Raw genomic sequence first — 18,857 nt, forward strand, 5'->3', positions numbered from 1 at the left:
CTTCAAGTTTACCATGAGAAGAAGCATTTTACATATAGTATATCACATTTTTTAAAATATATTTTATCTTCTATTATTTGCATGGCTTTAAAATTATAACTGTAATTCAAGTGTGGATACAGAAGAAAAATTTACAATAAATGTGTGCCTTCAAATAAAAGTTAAATTCAACATACCTGGAAATCTACAGCTCTTTTATTTGCAAGGTCAGCCTTGTTTCCTGATAAAGCTATTACAATGTTAGGACTGGCTTGCCTCTGAAGTTCTTTAACCCAATTTTTGGCTCTGGCAAAGGACTCCTGGGAAACAAACAAAAACAGCTATTTTGAGGCAAGGCACAAAAAATGGTTGGGGACAGTCTTTGTGAGACAAGGTTTTAAAGACTGTCCAATGTGACTCCTGGAAAGAAAGTCTTAGGACTATTGTTTTATTGTTTTTCAGACACTTTCATCTTATTTTAAAAATCAGCTTTTCTTTTTTCTTTTTTTTTTTCATTTTTCCAAAGCTGGAAACGGGGAGGCAGTCAGACAGACTTCTGCATGCGCCCGACTGGGATCCACCCAGCATGCCCACCAGGGGGCGATGTTCTGCCCCTCTGGGGTGTCGCTTTGTTGCATCCAGAGCCATTCTAGCGCCTGAGGCAGAGGCCACAGCGCCATCCCCAGCACCCGGGCCATCTTTGCTCCAATGGAGCCTCGCTGCGGGAGGGGAAGAGAGAGACAGAGAGGAAGGAGAGGGGGAGGGGTGGAGAAGCAGATGGGAGCTTCTCTTGTGTGCCCTGGCCGGGAATTGAACCCGTCCTCCTGCACGCCAGGCCGACGCTCTACCGCTGAGCCAACCGGCCAGGGCCAAAATCAGCTTTTCTATTCAAAAGCTTTTGGAAGAAATGCCACGCTAGGCTATCAAAAAAGATTTTAAAAGATCTTTAATAAAAATTCTAAATATCAGAAATGGATATTAACTACTTTCATTACATATTATGCATTTCTACTTACCTCATTTGTGATATCATATACAACTATGGCTGCTTGTGCTCCTCTGTAGTACATTGGTGCTAGGCTATGGTATCGCTCTTGACCAGCCGTATCCCATATTTCAAACTTTACTGTTGTGTCATCAAGACACACAGTTTGGGTTAGAAAAGCAGCTGAAAGAAGAAAATGTCTGCAGTAAGTTTATCATTTCCTCCCCTAATATTTGCATAATATAGAAAATACCTGGAAACCTGATATATCATTGAATATTCAGAGTTAACAGTGGCTTTAAACACTTGCAAGATCTGTGCTTCAAAGTTGAATATATGCTCATATAAGACCTTTTAAATAAAATCAGTTTGAAAGTCTGTTCCACATTTTTTTTAAAAAATTTAATTTAATTTTTTTATTTATTCATTTTAGAAAGGAGAGAGAGAGGGAGAGAGAGAAGGGGGAGAGGAGCAGGAAGCATCAACTCCCATATGTGCCTTGACCAGGCAAGCCCAGGGTTTCGAACCGGCGACCTCAGCATTTCCAGGTTGACGCTTTATCCACTGTGCCACCACAGGTCAGGCCTTAAAAGTCTATTGTAACAAATATGCTTAATATATACATTTCTTCAATTGTCTTATAAATTGTAAATTTAAAACTGTAAAACAATTTAAGAAATATATGAATCTTCTTGAGAAACAGGGAAAATAATCATCATAGACACCACCCACATTGCCAACTAGTCCCTCTTGCTCTATTCTGGTTCTTATTGGCATACTCTGGGGATTTAGTCTCAGTCCTTTACCATAAATTATTTTTGTTGTATTATTCCTTTAAAATATTGACACTTTAATTTTTATATTTATTATTACTTCAACCTAGATTTAACTTGCTAAATATAGATTCAATATTAACTCCTAACTCTTTTTGTTGCTAGCCATAAGGATTTTTTTGGGATTTATACCTTTCCATCTCTTCTTGGATTTTAACAATAAAAAAGTATCATTTAAAAATGCATCTTTCCTTTTAAAATTAAGAGGATACTGTCAAATCCTGCAAATTATTACTGTGTCAATTATTTTCTGAGTAATTGCTTCGTGAGAACAGTATAAAGTAAAATATCTACTGTAAATATAATTTTTTTGGCTCTATGACACTGATGGACACAAAAATAAATCGATTTACAAAAGGTAGGTTATAATCAAGTAAATAAACTTTATAATCAAGTAAATAAATCAAGTATCAAACGTTAGAGTAAATGTCCAACTGTAGCTAGCTGCATTAAAGATACTTATGAACAAAATCTACACATAGCCATTTTTACCAGTACGCTAGTCAACAGTAACCATACCTTATAAATTCCTATTCCTTCATAAACTTTGATTAAACCCCTGCAGTTCTAGCATTTATCTTAAGATGGTATGCTCCTCACTTAAAAAAAAAAATCATTTTAGAGAGAGAGAGAAACACTGACCTGCTGCTCTGCTCATTTATACTCATTGGTTGATTCTACATAGCAGTGGGGTCGCGACCCACAGGTTGAGAACCGCTGCTATATAGTATGTGCCCTGATTGGGGAGCAAACCTGCAACGTTGGTGTATCAGGACCACGGTCTAATCAACTGAACTCCCAGGCTAGGGCTCCTCACTTTTACCTTCAGCTCAAAGTGTGGTCTTCAACTCCTCCCAAAATGGCATGAAATTAAGTTATTAAAACTTCCTAAAACTGTTCTATCATGCAAGAAAATTATAGCCCATTTCTAGAAATTATAGCACTTTATCTGGTGGTGTCAATTTTTCGTAAGAGATTCACTAATTAATATAAAATGTGCTAAGCCAAGTGTAATTAGATATATCTCTTTTTTTTTTTTTGTGGCAAAGAGGAGAGTCAGAGAGAGGGACAGGTAAGGACAGACAGGAAGGGAGAGAGAAGAGAAACATCAATTCTTCGTTGCAGCTCCTTAGTTGTTCATTATTTCTCATATGTGCCTTGACGGAGGTGGGGGTTACAGCAGGCCGAGTGACCCCTTGCTCGAGCAAATCAGTGTTGTTATTTTTTCTCTTGCTCCCTTCCATTCTCTAAAATCAATAACAATAATTAAAAAATAATTAAAAAATAAAATATTGTAATTGGCCCGGGCAGGGTGCTCAGTTGATGAGAGTGTGGCCCCAGGGTTGTGGGTTTGTTCCCCAGTTAGGGCACATATAGGAATCAATGAATGAATGCATAAATAAGTAAAACAACAAAACAATGTTTCTCTCACTAAAAAAGTCAATAAATAATAATTAAAAAATATATATACTCTAATTTATCAAACTTCTTTTCCCATACATTAGCAGTAATACCCATTTTTTTCAAATTCTGCATTTATGGTAAAGGATACCAAGAAAGCACATCACTTTTTCACTTTCATGAATGGTTGGTTCTACAGAATAAAAAAATTATTTTTTTTAAATTATTTTTTAACACTTAAAATTTAGCCTCTAAGGCAGTACTCCTTTTTCAAAAAAGGGAAAAAGAAAAGGAGTAGATCAGAAAATATAAGCTTTTAATCAAAGTATGATGCAACTGAAAAAAACCCCACCAGGGTTAAAATTTGCAATTGACTCTGTTCTATGACCACAAAGTATAGTTGTAGTAAAAACATTCACTTAGATTTTTCTAAGTCAACTCTAGGCTCAGGGAAATAGTAACTATTAGTTAATTTTGCCTTAAAGCAAATATAATCTGATTCTCAAACCAGTTTAATATATCACAACAAAAGGCTACCAATCATTTTTATTAATGCACGTACAAAAATGATAAATAAAATACAGGCAAAGAGATGCTAACAAATACATTTAAAAAAACAACAGTCCATTACTAAAGAGAAAAACTCTTTCAGAAATAAAGCTATTATACCAGTAGGCTAAAACACACACACACAGTTTTATTTAAAATACTTTAAATAGAGTATTACAGTCAAAATGCATTCCTTAGAATTTATCAAATGTCCATTCCATACTTAAGCCTAAAATCAGCATTTAGCCTAACGCAAAATTAATTTCTCTAAATCTAGAAACCAAACATTGAAGTCTACTATCAAAATTATTTATCATCAGGGATATCCATACAATAATAAATTTAACAAATTACTGGAAAGAGACATTATTTGGAAGAAACAAGATTGACAAGAAAATCCAAAGGCACCAGCTAATGTGAGCAGATAATGAGTTCATTAAATTGGCTAGAACAGATCCAAGTCAACAACAGTCTTACCATATACTGGCAATAACCAGGTTTTCAGTGTTATGCTGGGAGAAGAATGGATCCTAGTCAAATAAGAAAAATCAACCCACTCAATTCCTCTTAAAAACCATTCTTCATCCCACACTATTTAGTAGCTTCTACTTCTGTGCTCCCAGACTTCCCAGTGCAATATCATGTTTCACACTTTAAAGTTTTTAATATACAATATATAAAGAGTATATATATTATTTTTCTTTTCCTTCACTGAAAGTTCTTTGAGAAATTACTATTATTCTTTTCCACACTCAACATCTAATATAAATCCCAGTTCATATATATGTTCAAAATGTTTGCTAATAAAGGTTCATATAAGATATGTGAAACTAGCTTTGCACAGGGGCAGTATCCTAGCCAACAAGGTTTATATGAGGTAGGACTGCTACTAATAGGGAAAAAAGGGGGGAAACTATTTTTGGGATATTTTAGATTAACATTTGAATAGACAACTGCCAAACAAGAAAAACAGACTCTATTTCTAAAGGCCTCTACTTAAGTTATGCAACTAACACAAACCTCAAACAAAATACCATCCAATCCTTTTAAATTTGATAACACTGTACTGCTGCTGTTCATGTAGTACGATGACGGCATACTTTTGGGAGAGGAAAAAAGGCCAATATTAGAGGCCGAGGGAATGAGTGTTAGCGTACATCAGAAACACATCAAAACAATTCAAAAATGCTGTAGTGCTACAACAACAAATATCATCAGAATAGGATAACCCAGTATTATTATAAATATTATAGGTATATATCACAAGACCATAATTCCCCAAAGTTCTCAAATTTTCAAATACTAATACAGCATTTAACTTCTCCATAAAATTCAGTGAAGTATAGCTGACATCTTCAAATCCTCAGTGCTTCTAAAAATACATGACTAGTCATTTACAAAGCTATAAAAATAAATTCTGGCACTCAGAATATAACTACATCAATACTGTACCAACATTAACCACAAACTTACCTGAATCTGCAAAACCACTTTAATATATCCAAAACGTCTATTTTCTGGCTAAGAACCATCACTTTCTTAGACCTCTTCATTTTCTCTTCACTTCCATCACCAGCACTAGCAGTTGGTTTTCTTTTCGGGCCCATATTTCACAAAGAAACAGCTTTTATCACTTGGAGAGTTACTGTGTACGCGACGACAAGTAGAGAAAAACAAAGCTGCGTTGAGATGCGGGTGCTGGCCTGTCTAATAGGCTCCCTCTTTGAGCCACCCGATCAGTTCCTATTGGCAAGCCTGACAGCAAGCAATAGTTCAACCTCAGCAAAACTACAAGTTACTGAATCATAGACCTTGGGGTCAGCTGAGAATACCTGAATATGTAAATGTTAAATCTACAAACACAAAAGCCCTATCTGTGTAAAACCTTAATAAATAATAAGCAAAGAGGAGACACTGCAAAAACAGTGGGCAGGGGAAATACCCTTAAGCAATAGCGTTAACCAAAGACCAACAACTCAGAAATTTGATAAACAGACTTACTTTACTAGAATTGATTTAAAAAAGCCTATGGCTACCAGGTTTAATTACATAAAAACTTGATACTAGGTTTGTAAAATATGTATCATACATCCAAAACATAGGAGAGAATATGTGTGGAAAGCTCTTATAAACCTTTAAAAATATCCCAAAAGCATCAAGGATAAATGTGTAAATAAAAGTCACAAAAAGAATATGCATAGAAAAAAAGCCAGTATCACTAGTAATTAACAAAATCATATTACAGCAAAAATATTGTTTATCTCCTTACAAAAAAAGAAGTGGCAAAACTTTTTGCTGGTGATACTGTATAACTGTTTTTGCAAATAATGTCAACCAGGCAAAGCCATGAAAATACCGATACTTGTTAACCTATTATATCACGAAATTTCCAAAAGATGGTATAAAGGACAAAGGCAAGAGAGTGGAGAAAACAAATCTTTATGTTCAAAAACTTGAAAACAACGTAAATGTGCAAGTAAAAGGACATTGGTGGCTTGATTAAGTATTAAGTAGCAATTAAATTTTAAAAGCCTATAAAATGGCCTAATCGTCAAAAAGTAAAAAATATATCTTAAGTTCTTGGTAGGGATAAGGCACACCTATGTAAAAACATGAATAGAAAAAACTAAAATAATAGGGTTCGCATAGTTGAATCATGACTTAATGTTCTCCCTTGGGTAAAACTAATAGATGTGATTTTGAGACCCTGATGAAGATCTCAGATCAGGAGTTTGTGACTCACGTTAGTAACTTTTAACCACTCCTAGACATTTCTATTTTGCTTTCTCCCACCTTGCTAACCTTTCATCAACGGGTTCCATGTAACCACTCACAGCTTCACCTTTGATTCTGATGTATAAAATAAGTGGTAAAACTGCCATTTTCCAGAGCATTTTCTCAATCTCTTTAGATTTTGCTTTCGGCAACTGTCATCAGTTTGGCTCAAACAAACTCAAATATTCTTAAAAACAAACAATAAAGATCCAAGTTAAAGACTGTTTAAAAGTGATGTGTAGGAGAAGCAAAGATTTTTTAGAACCAAGTAATTCAATAAGAGTTCAATGGATCTGGATCAAATTTCATGATGAATACGGTTAATCAGGAAGAAAAATAGTAGGAACTAAGTAACATCAAGAATCAGGTGCTAAGGTTATCAATCAAGTTAAAAGTTGGTTTGCTGGGAAAATGAGTTATCAGCAGCAGTAATCTAATATAATGAATTTTCTCAGACAGATGAGCACTGACTTAAGATGATAAAACTGTACAGAGAAGAATACATAGACAGCCTAGAGATAACAGGCAAAATAAAAATTAAGGTCACTTTTATTGCCCATTAAAATTGTATGTGTATAGAGGGGGGAGTGCCTAATAGGTTATGGCAGCAAAGACAGACCACATACTCAGGGAAGAGTTACATTTCAATTAATGTAAGGAAGAGAAGGATAAAAATAGATTAGGGCAGATAGAAAGCATACATATGTGACTAAACCTAAACAGAAAATACTCCAGAATCCTGGCAACAAGATAAAAAAATTTACTATATAGTATGTAAAACAATGGCAATATCCCCAAAAGTAAGTCTATCTCCCCCCCCACACCCAAGCCGTAAACGGGGAGAGACAGCGAGACAGACTCCCGCATGCGCTGACCCGGATCCACCCGGCACGCCCATCAGGGGCGACTGCCCACCAGGAGGCGACGATCTGCCCCTCCTGGGGGCCACTCTGTTGCGATCAGAGCCACTCCAGCGCCTGGGGCAGAGACCGAGGAGCCATCCCCAGCGCCCAGGCCACCTCCACTCCTGTGGAGCCTCGGCTGCGGGAGGGGAAGAGAGAGACAGAGAGGAAGGAGAGGGGAAGGGGTGGAGAAGCAGATGGGCGCTTCCCCTGTGCGCCCTGGCCGGGAACCGAACCCGGGACCTCCGCACGCCAGGCCGACGCTCCACCACTGAGCCAACCAGCCAGGGCCAGTAAGTCTATCTTATAAGATGATCTATCAACGTCTGTCACATAGATTTTATTCTTAAAAATCAATGATCTTCTAATAAAGGATTGATATAATATAGAAAGAACTCCTGCAACTCAGCAACACAAACAACCCAATTTAAAAATGGGCAAAGAACTTGAGTACACATTTCTCCAAAGATATACAAATGGCCAAGCAGCACATGTAAATATGCTAAACATCACTGATCATTAGGAAAATGTAAATCAATATCACAATAAGACACCACTTCACACCCACCAGGATAATTATTTAAAGCAATAGAAAACAAGAACTGGCAAGGATGTGGAGAAAGTGAACTCTAAGTACACTGATGGTGGGAATGTAAAATAGTGTAGCTGCTGTGAAAAGTGGTACAGATTCTTCAAAAACATTAAATACAGCCTGACCAGGTGGTGGCGCAGTGAATAGAGCATTAGACTGGGATGCAGAGGATCCAGGTTCGAGACCCCGAGGTTGCCAGCTTGAGTGTGGGCTCATCTGTCTTGAGCAAAAGCTCACCAGCTTGGACCCAAGGTCGCTGGCTCCAGCAAGGGGTTGGTTACTCAGTCTGCTGAAGGCTCGTGGTCAAGGCACATATGAGAAAGCAATCAATGAACAACTAAGGTGTCGTAACAAAAAAAAAACTAATGATTGATGCTTCTCATCTCTCTCCGTTCCTGTCTGTCTATCCCTATCTATCCCTCTCTCTGACTCTCTGTCTGTAAAAAACAGACAAACAAAAAAAACATTAAACACGTATATGGCCCATCTATTCCACTGCTGGGTATACACCCAAAACATACACCCAAAACATAAAAACAGGAACTTGAACAGATATTTGCACACCAATATTCATAGCAGCATCATTCACAACAGTCAAAAGGTGGAAGAAACCCAACAGTCTGACAAAGAATGGAATAGATAAGCATCCTGCAGCCAGGGTTCCAATGGAGCAAGGTTGGCCCGAGGGCTGGGGTTGGCTCTATGGCCTCTGCCTCAGGCCTCGGATGGGCAGAGCATCGCCCCTGGTGGGCGTGCCAGGTGGATGGTCCGGGGTGTGCGGGAGTCTGTCTGACTGCCTCCCCGTTTCCAGCTTCAGAAAAATAAACAAACAAAAAAGATAAGCAAAATGCAATACATATATATGATAAAATATTATTCAGCCTTAAAAAGGTAGAAAATTTTGACGTTACAACATGGATGAACTTTCATGACATACTAAGTGAAATAACACAGCCACAGAAGGACAAATATTGTCTAATTTCTCTTACATGAGGTTCCAAATTCATGGTCAGAAGTAGATGGTATTTGCAACTGGCAGGGGTGGGATGGGAGTTACTATGTGGGTAGAGTTTCAGTTGGAAAAGATGAACAAATTCTAAAGATGGACAGTAGTGAAGGCTGCACAACATAAATGTACTTAACGTTACAGAACTGAAAACTTAAAAATGGTTAAAACTGTACATTTTATATTATGCATTATTTTACCACAACAAAAACCATTCAGCAATAGCTAAAGGTAATTGTTGCCGAATGAACTGCAATTTTGGGCCTGACCAGGTGGTGGTGCAGTGGATAGTGTTGCACTGGGACGCAGAGGACATAGGTTCGAATCCCCGAGGTTGCCGGCTTAAGCACAGGCTCATCTGACTTGAGTGTGGGACCCTAGACATGATCCCCTGTTCGCTGGGTTGAGCCCAAGGTCGCTGGGTTGAGCAAGGGTTACTCGTCTGCTGCAGCGCCCCGGGCCAAGGCATATATAAGCAAGCAATCAATGAACTACTAAGATATCATGATAACAAAGAATTGATGTTAATTTTTTCAGAAATATTCTAAAAGTAAGGGAAGTCAATGTATGTGTATGTGTTTGTTTACTATCATAGCTTGACAGTCCCTCTAAAAGGACACCCAACTCTAAGGGAATTCACTAACCAGGATAGAAGCTAGTCACATGTTACCAACTGAACATTGTCATAACAGTATTTCTTATAGCACATTAACGTACACTTTTAAAATCAGTCTTAAGAATTTGAGTTTGGCTAGTATTACAGCTGAAAACAGGGCAACATGCTGAACCTGACAAGCTCAGGGGAGGCCAGCATGGCAGCCTTGCAAACTGAGACCTAAAGTAACCACAGGATAGTGTGAAATTAAAACTTTTTTTTTTTTTTTTTTCCTTCATTTTTCTGAAGCTGGAAACAGGGAGAGACAGTCAGACAGACTCCCGCATGCGCCCGACCGGGATCCACCCGGCACGCCCACCAGGGGCGGTGCTCTGCCCCCCAGGGGGCGATGCTCTGCCCATCCTGGGCGTCGCCATATTGCGACCAGAGCCACTCTAGCGCCTGAGGCAGAGGCCACAGAGCCATGCCCAGCGCCCGGGCCATCTTTGCTCCAATGGAGCCTTGGCTGCAGGAGGGGAAGAGAGAGACAGAGAGGAAAGCGCGGCGGAGGGGTGGAGAAGCAAATGGGCGCTTCTCCTATGTGCCCCGGCCGGGAATCGAACTCGGGTCCTCCGCACGCTAGGCCGACGCTCTACTGCTGAGCCAACCGGCCAGGGCCTGAAATTAAAACTTTTTAACTAGCCTGACCAGGCAGTGGCACAGTGGATAGAGCGTCGGACTGGGATGCAGAGGACCCAGGTTCGAGACCCCGAGGTCGCCAGCTTGAGCACGGGCTCAACTGGTTTGAGCAAAGCTCACCATCTTGGACCCAAGGTCGCTGGCTCGAGCAAGGGGTTTCTGCTGAAGGCCCACAGTCAAGGCACATATGAGAACAATCAATGAACAACTAAGGTGTCGCAATGCGCAACGAAAAACTAATGATTGATGCTTCTCATCTCTCCGTTCCTGCCTGTCTGTCCCTGTCTATCCCTCTCTCTGACTCTCTGTCTCTAAAAAAAAAAAAGCAAAATAAAAAAAAACAACTTTCTAACTAAAAGCAGTTCAAGGAAGGCAGTTATGTCCTAGGGCGGTATTTTCCCCTAACAAAGGTCCATGCTTACCTTAATGGAGCCTGTGTCTTTTTATATCTACAATAATATACCTTTAAAATGTAAGAAAAATAATCTTTTCCAGCCCCCTCAGGGCACAAACACCCCACCAGAGCAGAAACCACAAATCTCCCCATTGTCATTGACATGTTAATTGTGACTGTTACCTATCCTCAGTCTGTCTATGTAAATATGTATCTATTTTACTTTTTATCCAATACAAGAGATCCTGCCTGACCAGGCGGTGGCGCAGTGGATAGAGCATCGAACTGGGATGCCAAGGACCCAGGTTCGAGACCCCGAGGTGCCAGCTTGAACGTGGGCTCATCTGGTTTGAGCAAAAGCTCACCAACTTGGACCCAAGATGCTGGCTCGAGCAAAGGGTTACTCGGTCTGTTGAAGGCCCACGGTCAAGGCACATATGAGAAAGCAATCAATGAACAACTATGTGTTGCAATGTGCAACAAAAAACTAATGATTGATGCTTCTCATCTCTCCATTCCTGTCTGTCTGTCTCTGTCTATCTCTCTCTCTGACTCTCTCTCTCTGTTAAAAAAAAAAAAAAAGAGATCCTCCCCCCTCCTTTGCTCCCCCCCTTCCTAACCTATCACCAATGGATTTCATGTAACCACCTATGTTTTCCCCCCTTTGATTCTGATATATAAAATATGTGGCGAAACTGCCATTTTCTGGAGTATTTTCTTTTTTCTTTTTTTTTTTTGGAGCATTTTCTTAATCTGTTGAGATTTTGTTTCCCAGTTCATATACAGTCATAACAATTCTTACAGGTTTGGATATTTCTGACGTTGACAGTATTAAGTTAGTGGGCTAGATCTGATCTCCCTAGAATGAACTGATAAACGCCAGTATTTGAAACTTCAAAGCTAAGAGGCTATGTTGACCCCACCAAAGGCAGAATCCTTATAAAGTCTTTATTCACCAGAATGAACTTATCGAACAAGGATGTAGCAAATACTGAACTGGGAAGCAGAATGAAGGTACACATTACAAATAGAAAAGGTAAAGAGATGGGAGAAATGGGAGAGGTTATTACAAGTTATTAACTAGTATCAGCCTCCCCCTGCCCCCAACAAATATCAACAGAGAAAAAGTTGATAAATTCAACTTAGCTTTAAGGGATATATGTCTATAAAAGACAAGTTATCTAGGAACAACAGATATTCTATTAAGTATTTTGAATACTATTAAATTCCTATATTGTGCAAAGAAAACATGATGCTGGTTTTTGTTCCAAGTGTAAGGAGCTTAGAAATCACTACTACATCCTAACAAGTAAAGGCTGAACAAACTGAAAATCAGTAACTCTTTTTAGATCTATAAGAGAAGTGACATCACAGGGCAATCTGTTGACCTCAAAACTGGAGAGACAGAGAGGCAGATACAGAAAATCACATCTCAGAGCAGAAACCTGACGAAACCAGTGTTGGGGTAGGAAAACTCAAACTGGAACAGAGTAATTGCTGCAGGTTAGGTGCAAAAAGTATAGGGCAAAAGTACATTTACAGCTTTTCATATGGAAAATAATACAATAATTAATAAATAATAAAATAGGGGAAAAAATCCTCCAAGGTAACCTAGTCATAGGGAGACCACACTTCTCTGAGTTTTACCTCCAGGAACTTGAACAGGTTCTCACAGTAAATATCAGAGAACAATTCCCCTTGTGCTTCTGGCAGGGTAAGGGGGAAATGGATCCATTTCAAAATAAGTAAGACCCTCTGGGTTTTTTCTAGCACTTGCCCGAGCAAGAGAGGGAATAGCAGAGGGAGACAGAAAGGGAGAGAAGAGAACTATCATCTTGTAGTTCTGTCACCTTTAGTTGTTCATCAATTACGTACGTCTCATCCTGCCTCGGGGGTGTGTGTGTGTGTGTGTGCACACTCAAGCTGGCAAGCCTGCACTAAAGATGGAGACGATGGTTTTTGAACCTGGGACCTTCGCGTCTCAGTTTAACACTCTATCCACTCTCTGTGCCACCACCAGTCAGGCCTCTGTTTGATTAACAAGGCCTGCTCCCAGAGAAACTGGCTAATCTAAGCCTAATCTATTGAGGTGTTATCAGTGTCTAAAAATGACATGGGAGAAGTAATACCCAACTCCAGCCAGTTCTAGCCTTCCATGTTAGAGTAAGGAAAATTCTAACACGAGACTACTTTAACCACCCTTCTCATCTAAGGGAGGGTGAAAAAAAAACATAAAAAACCTGACAAACACTTGTGAACTTCACTGTCTAACACACAGGCTCACTAAAAGACAGACTTGCCCTGGCCAGTTGGCTCAGTGGTAGAGTGTCGGCCTGGCATGCAGGAGTCCCGGGTTCGATTCCTGGCCAGGGCACACAGGAGAAGCGCCCATCTGCTTCTCCACACCTCCCCCTCTCCTTCCTCTCTGTCTCTTCTCTTCCCCTCCGGCCGAGGCTCCACTGGAGCAAAGCTGGCCCGGGCGCTGAGGATGGCTCCGTGGCCTCTGCCTCAGGTGCTAGAATGGCTCTGGTCGCAACAGAGCAATGCCCCAGATGGGCAGAGCATCGCCCCCTGGTGGGCATGCTGGGTGGATCCCGGTTGGGCGCATGCAGGAGTCTGTCTGACTGCCTCCCTGTTTCCAACTTCAGAAAAATACAAAAAAACAAACTTAATCACAGGACTACAGAATGTTTCCCTTCCCCCCACATTACTAAAGGCCTATTTACAGTAGTTACTTTTACTTACTATAAATGTCCAGCTAGCAAGAAGAAATACAGGCATACTACTAGTAGGCAAACAAAACAGAAAAAAACAAAAATAGTTTGAAGGGACAGAGGAAGCTTCAGAACCAGATATAGAAGTCATGTTGCAATGATCTGACTGGGAATTTAAAACGACCAGGATTAATATGATAATGGCTCTAATAGCTAAAGAAAACAAAATGTAAGAATAGATGGGCAATGTCAGCAGAGAAATGGAAATCTGAAGAAAAGAACCAAAAAGAATACCAGAGATCAAAAACAGTAATAGAAATGGGCAAATTAAAGAAGGGAGAAGAGACAGGGAAGACTGTAATCCCAGAGTAATAACTGTCACAGGAAAGCTATAGTCCCAGAACATAATCATCTACGCCAAGCAATCCCTACTCTCTCACTCCGCCCCCATCGCCAAAATGGAAGTACCTCTACGGGAGGAAAAAAGTGATGAAAAGACTGAAATGCTTTGGATCCCACAATTAGATAAAATTACTTCTAGCTCAGTAACTATATCTAGAAATTGATTTTATTGAAATAAGTCCAGAGGAAGGAAAAAAATTCCAAGAAAATATCCACTATTACACGATTACCTAAAAGAGTAAACAAAAATAAAAACATTAACTACCCAACAATAAAGGTATGGTTAAAAAAAAATAAGGCAAGAGCCTGGCCTGTGGTGGCGCAGTGGATCAAGCGTTGACTTGGAACGCTGAGGTTGCCAGTTCAAAACCCTGGGCTTGCCCGGTTAAGGCACATATGGGAGTTGATGCTTCCTGCTCCTCCCCCCTTCTCTCTCTCTCTCTTCTCTAAAATGAATAAATTAAAAAAAAAAAAAGGTAAGATCACCAGTTACTAAAATAAATGTGAATACAATTGAGAAATATTATCATTAATAAAATGGAATACAGTATTACTATTATAAATGAATCTATATAAAAATATAAATAGTTCACAGAGAAACCCGAGGTTGCCAGCTTGAGCACAGGTTCGCTGGCTTGAGCGTGGGATCATAGACAAGACCCCATAGTCACTGGCTTGAGCAAGGGGTCACTCACTCTGCTGTAGCCCCCGCCCCCCATGTCAAGGCACATAAGAGAAAGCAATCAATGAACTAAGGAGATGCAAAGAAAAATTGAGGGTTCTCATCTCTCCCTTCCTGTCTGTCCCTCTCTCTGTCACAAAAAAACAAGCAGAGATCAATGAATATAAGAATAGCAAATATTGACAAGTATGATAATACCTTGAGTTAGTAAAGCAGGGTAATGGGCAGTCTGGAAAAATTTATCAGAATTGTCCTGGCCAGATAGCACAGTTGGTTAGAGCATCGTCCCAAAGCACAGGGGTTGCTGATATGATCCCTGGTCAGGGTACATACAGGGAACAGATCAATGTTCCTGTCTCTGTCTATCTCTCTCCCTCTCTGGCGATGTGACAGCCATCAGAATTTACAAATGTATATAACCTTTGATAGAGCAATCAGCTTCCAGGAATTTATACTACAGAAATACTTGATATATGTGAGAAATGGCCATAAATTAAAGTTATTAATTGCAGCATTTGCTAAGAGCAAAATGTAAAATAAAGCAATGTGCAAATCCAGAAGTAGAGAGCTGATTAAATATATGTAAATATAATCCGTGCAATGGAATACTGTTATAGCCAAGAAAAATGAGGATGCTCTTCATAAAATGTTTGGCAGACTGTATTTTCTATTGATAATACGGCTTCAACAAGATTCCCACAATACATTCTTCTATAACATGACACAAACTCCTCCCCTGAATCTCTTCGAGTTTGTGACTAGAACATAATTGATGCTGCCTGTGTGACTTTTGGGACACTCATTTTTGAACCCAGTCATCATACTGTGAGGAAACTCAAGCCAGGTGGTGAGGCTACCTGTACGTGTTCTGGCTATCAACTCCAGCTGGGGCCCCAACAAACTAACTGCCAGCAGCTGCCAGCTACAATGAGATGACTCTAGCTCCAGGACTGACTGCAGCCCATGAAAGATCAGAAAAACACCTACCAAGTGCACTCAACAACCAGTACATAGCAGAATAAAAGCAGCGAATTAACAGAAGTGGTTCACTATAGTTAGAGCTAATTGGCAAAATAATTCTACCAAATAGCTTTGAACACTTCAGCACCACCAGAGGGCATCAATGAACTGAGACAGGGCAAAAACTGGTGTTCATGATCCCAACATGCGAAATAAATTTTAAGGAAAAAAAAAAAGGTTAAATTGCATTGATTGTATTGTTTAATGTGAAGGAGAGTACACACTTTAAAAAAAAATTGGCTCTAGAAGGATCCTTTTTTAGCCCAATCTGTTCATTTAAAAAATGTGTATAAACAGGACTCACATGTTTATAAAAGGGATACCAGGACTAGAACCAATCTGTCTTCTTATTCACGGCCACATAAAATAACATTTTAATTTAGAATACTAGAGAATAAATTGATGTTAAGATTATTAAAAACTTTTTAGGTCATAACTGATACAAATCTTTATCAATTTTTTGGAGTAACACAATCTATTTCAAATACTGAATATGTACTTTCTAAAAGGAAATAATATGCATAAGATAGTATTCTTTCAGTTGAAACCAAATGATTAACTTCCACAAATTATAACTCTTCCTGTATCAGAAAGAACAATGAATATTTCAAAAACCATTTGTCTCATGAATCCAAAACTGATGGTCTGCCTCTAGGTCTTCTATCCTTTCTCAAAAGCATTTTTTTTTTTTTTTGGTAGGCAAGAAGGGAAAGAAGGGGAGGAGAGAGATGAGAAGCACCAACTCATAGTCGCTTTGCTTTAGCTATTGACTGCTTCTCCTATGTGCTTTGATAAGGGTGGGTTGTGGGGGGCTCAAGCTGAGCCAGTGACCCCTGGCTCAAGCCAGCAACCTTGGGATCATGTGGATAATCTCACACTCAAGCGGGCAACCCCACACTCAAGTTGGTGAGCCTGCGCTCAAGCTGATGAGCCCGTGCTCTAGCTGGCAACCTTTGGGTTTTGAACCAGGGCCTTCAGCATCCTCTGCCAATGCTCAATCCACTGTGCCATCATTGGTCAGGCATCAAAAGTACTTTCAATTGAAAACATCCAGATGCACAGGATAAAGGCAAGTAAGTGAAGGGCAATAGTAGATTTAAGTTTCTAGTTGGGTTTTACTTCTCAGTTTAAGAAACAACTTTATAAAATCTGCATACATGTAGTATTCTATTTAACAGTGTAATTTCTGCCTGTAGTGGCACAGTGGATGAGCATCAGACTGGGATGCGGAGAACCCAGGTTCGAGACCCCGAGATTGCCAGCTTGAGCGCGGGCTCATCTGGTTTGAGCAAAGCTCACCAGCTTGGACCCAAGGTCGCTAGCTTGAGCAAGAGGTTACTTGGTCTGCTGAAGGCCCGCGGTCAAGGCAGATATGAGAAAGCAATCAATGAACAACTAAGGCGTCGCAAAGAAAAACTAATGATGCTTCTCATCTCTCTCCATTCCTGTCTGTCCCTATCTATCCCTCTGACTCTCTGTCTCTGTAAAAAAGAAAAGGTGCAACTTCTCACCTTTGAGAAAACTTGCACAAATAACTTAGTTGATGTGGGTAGCATACATTTCATGTAATACACATGACTAACCACTTTTGTGAAAACCATTGAAGGGAAAGAAAATTAGTAAAAATTTAGCACACTGAATTTTAAGACTGTCATGTTGTTATACTTGAATGGAGGTGGCAAAAACTTCAGTTTTAGGACAGCTCAAATTCAGAAAGTACTTGTTTATAGTTTTTCAGTCCGATTTGTTCCTATAGTTTTTAATGAGAAACTTTGCCTTCTAAGAGAAAAATTGAATATAAAATTTATTTATTTATTGTGTGTGTGTGAGAGAGACAGACAGGAAGGGAGAGAGATGATGTGATAAGGTGCCAAGGAATTGCAAAAATTGTTATAATTAGTATTTTAAAAAGGAAAAGTCAGGCCCTCTTACCCTTCCTTTCTGTAGAGAATGAAGAGAGAAGAATGCAGGAGCTTCCTGGCTTACAAGGACACCTGGGTCACCTGTTCAGTTAGCTAATTCCTAGAATTCTCTGAAAGGGTGCCGGGGGCCACTTGACACACAGAGCAAAGATAGAACTTACTGAAAACCTTAGAAAACAATGTTTATGTACCTTAATCAAGAATTCCTATACTTGGACTCAGCCTAAAGTCATGAGAGTGACTTACACCTCTGGACACAGGGATCAGATCACAAGCCCCTCCTTACCACCCCAACCAGTTCTTGATTTTGTATAACAGCAGGCTCAGAACTGTATGAGGCCCTACATGATTTGGGACTATGGCCCGTGTACCTAGCCAACTAATTAATAAACTCAAAAATTTCTTCTGTAACCTGCCTTGGTGTCTCTATGTAACCCGTGGATTAAAGTACACTACCTTCACAACAATAAGATCGACTTGTAATGGCAGCAGTTCAGTTGTTCATTATTTATCATACATGACCTCACGAGGTGCCGTGGCACCCGATTACTCAAGCCAGTGACCTCGGAATCACGTGATGATCCCATGCTCAAACCAGTAACCTTGGGGTTTCCAACCTGGAACTGCAGCATCTCAGGTGGAAGCTCTATCCACTGCACCACCACCAGTCAGGCATGAACATAAAATTCCTTTTTTTTTTTTGCAAAGGAGGGAGAGAGGGAGGGAGATAGATAGATAGAGAGAGAGGGAGAGAGATGAGAAGCATCAACTTGTAGCAGCACTTTAGTTTCTCAGTGACTGCCTTCTCATATGTGCCTTGGGGGGGGGGGGGGCGCTTCATCTGAGCCAGTGACCTTGGGGTTTCAAACCTGGGTCCTCAGCGTCCCAGGCCCATGCTCTGGCCACTCTGCCACTACCTGGTCAGGCCAAAAAATTCTTGAATACTGTCAGTGCTAAACCAAATGCTATGCTATACTAGGTAGAAAAGTCAGGATTCCAAAATAATGAATGCCATGTCATAACAATGTAACAAAAATAACATCAAGTGATAAAAATGACTCAGCAAAAAGTAACTGTGGCGATGATAGGTGTACTTAACAAATTTATATGTACTTTTATTTAATCCCTGCAAAAAAGATCTTACAAGTTAGGTACTATTATTACTGTTTCATGTAGAGGAAAATAAAGCTGGGTATAACCTAAGACTGCTGGTATGTACTAGAGCTAGAATTTAAAATCAAACCATGTGAATACAATGTCCCCCACTTTCTTAACTATCATACTTTATTCTTGAGAAAGTCCTAGGAAAAAAATGATAAAAGACCATGTTATTAACTTTGAAACCATCCTTGCTTCTCTTAATTTTAACAATTTCCCCTCATCAGATGTTTTTGTGTATGAACAGAA

The 18,857-nt window shown here is 39.7% G+C and overlaps 1 protein-coding gene across 2 annotated transcripts in view; it reads right to left on the bottom strand.

Annotated features, from left to right (window-relative positions):
* The window catches only part of RAB5A (RAB5A, member RAS oncogene family), a 37,878-nt gene that overhangs the window by 9,761 nt on the left and 9,260 nt on the right, over positions 1–18,857 (bottom strand). For both annotated transcript variants that reach the window (XM_066245526.1, XM_066245527.1), the window contains exons 3-4: positions 996–1,147; positions 177–299 (exon numbers count right to left, since the gene is read on the bottom strand). In XM_066245526.1, coding sequence (XP_066101623.1) covers positions 177–299; positions 996–1,147 — 275 coding nt within the window. The remainder of the gene's footprint in view (positions 1–176; positions 300–995; positions 1,148–18,857) is intronic.

This window comes from Saccopteryx bilineata, chromosome 10 (assembly GCF_036850765.1).
Source record: "Saccopteryx bilineata isolate mSacBil1 chromosome 10, mSacBil1_pri_phased_curated, whole genome shotgun sequence".
NCBI classification, from domain to species: Eukaryota; Metazoa; Chordata; class Mammalia; order Chiroptera; family Emballonuridae; genus Saccopteryx; species Saccopteryx bilineata.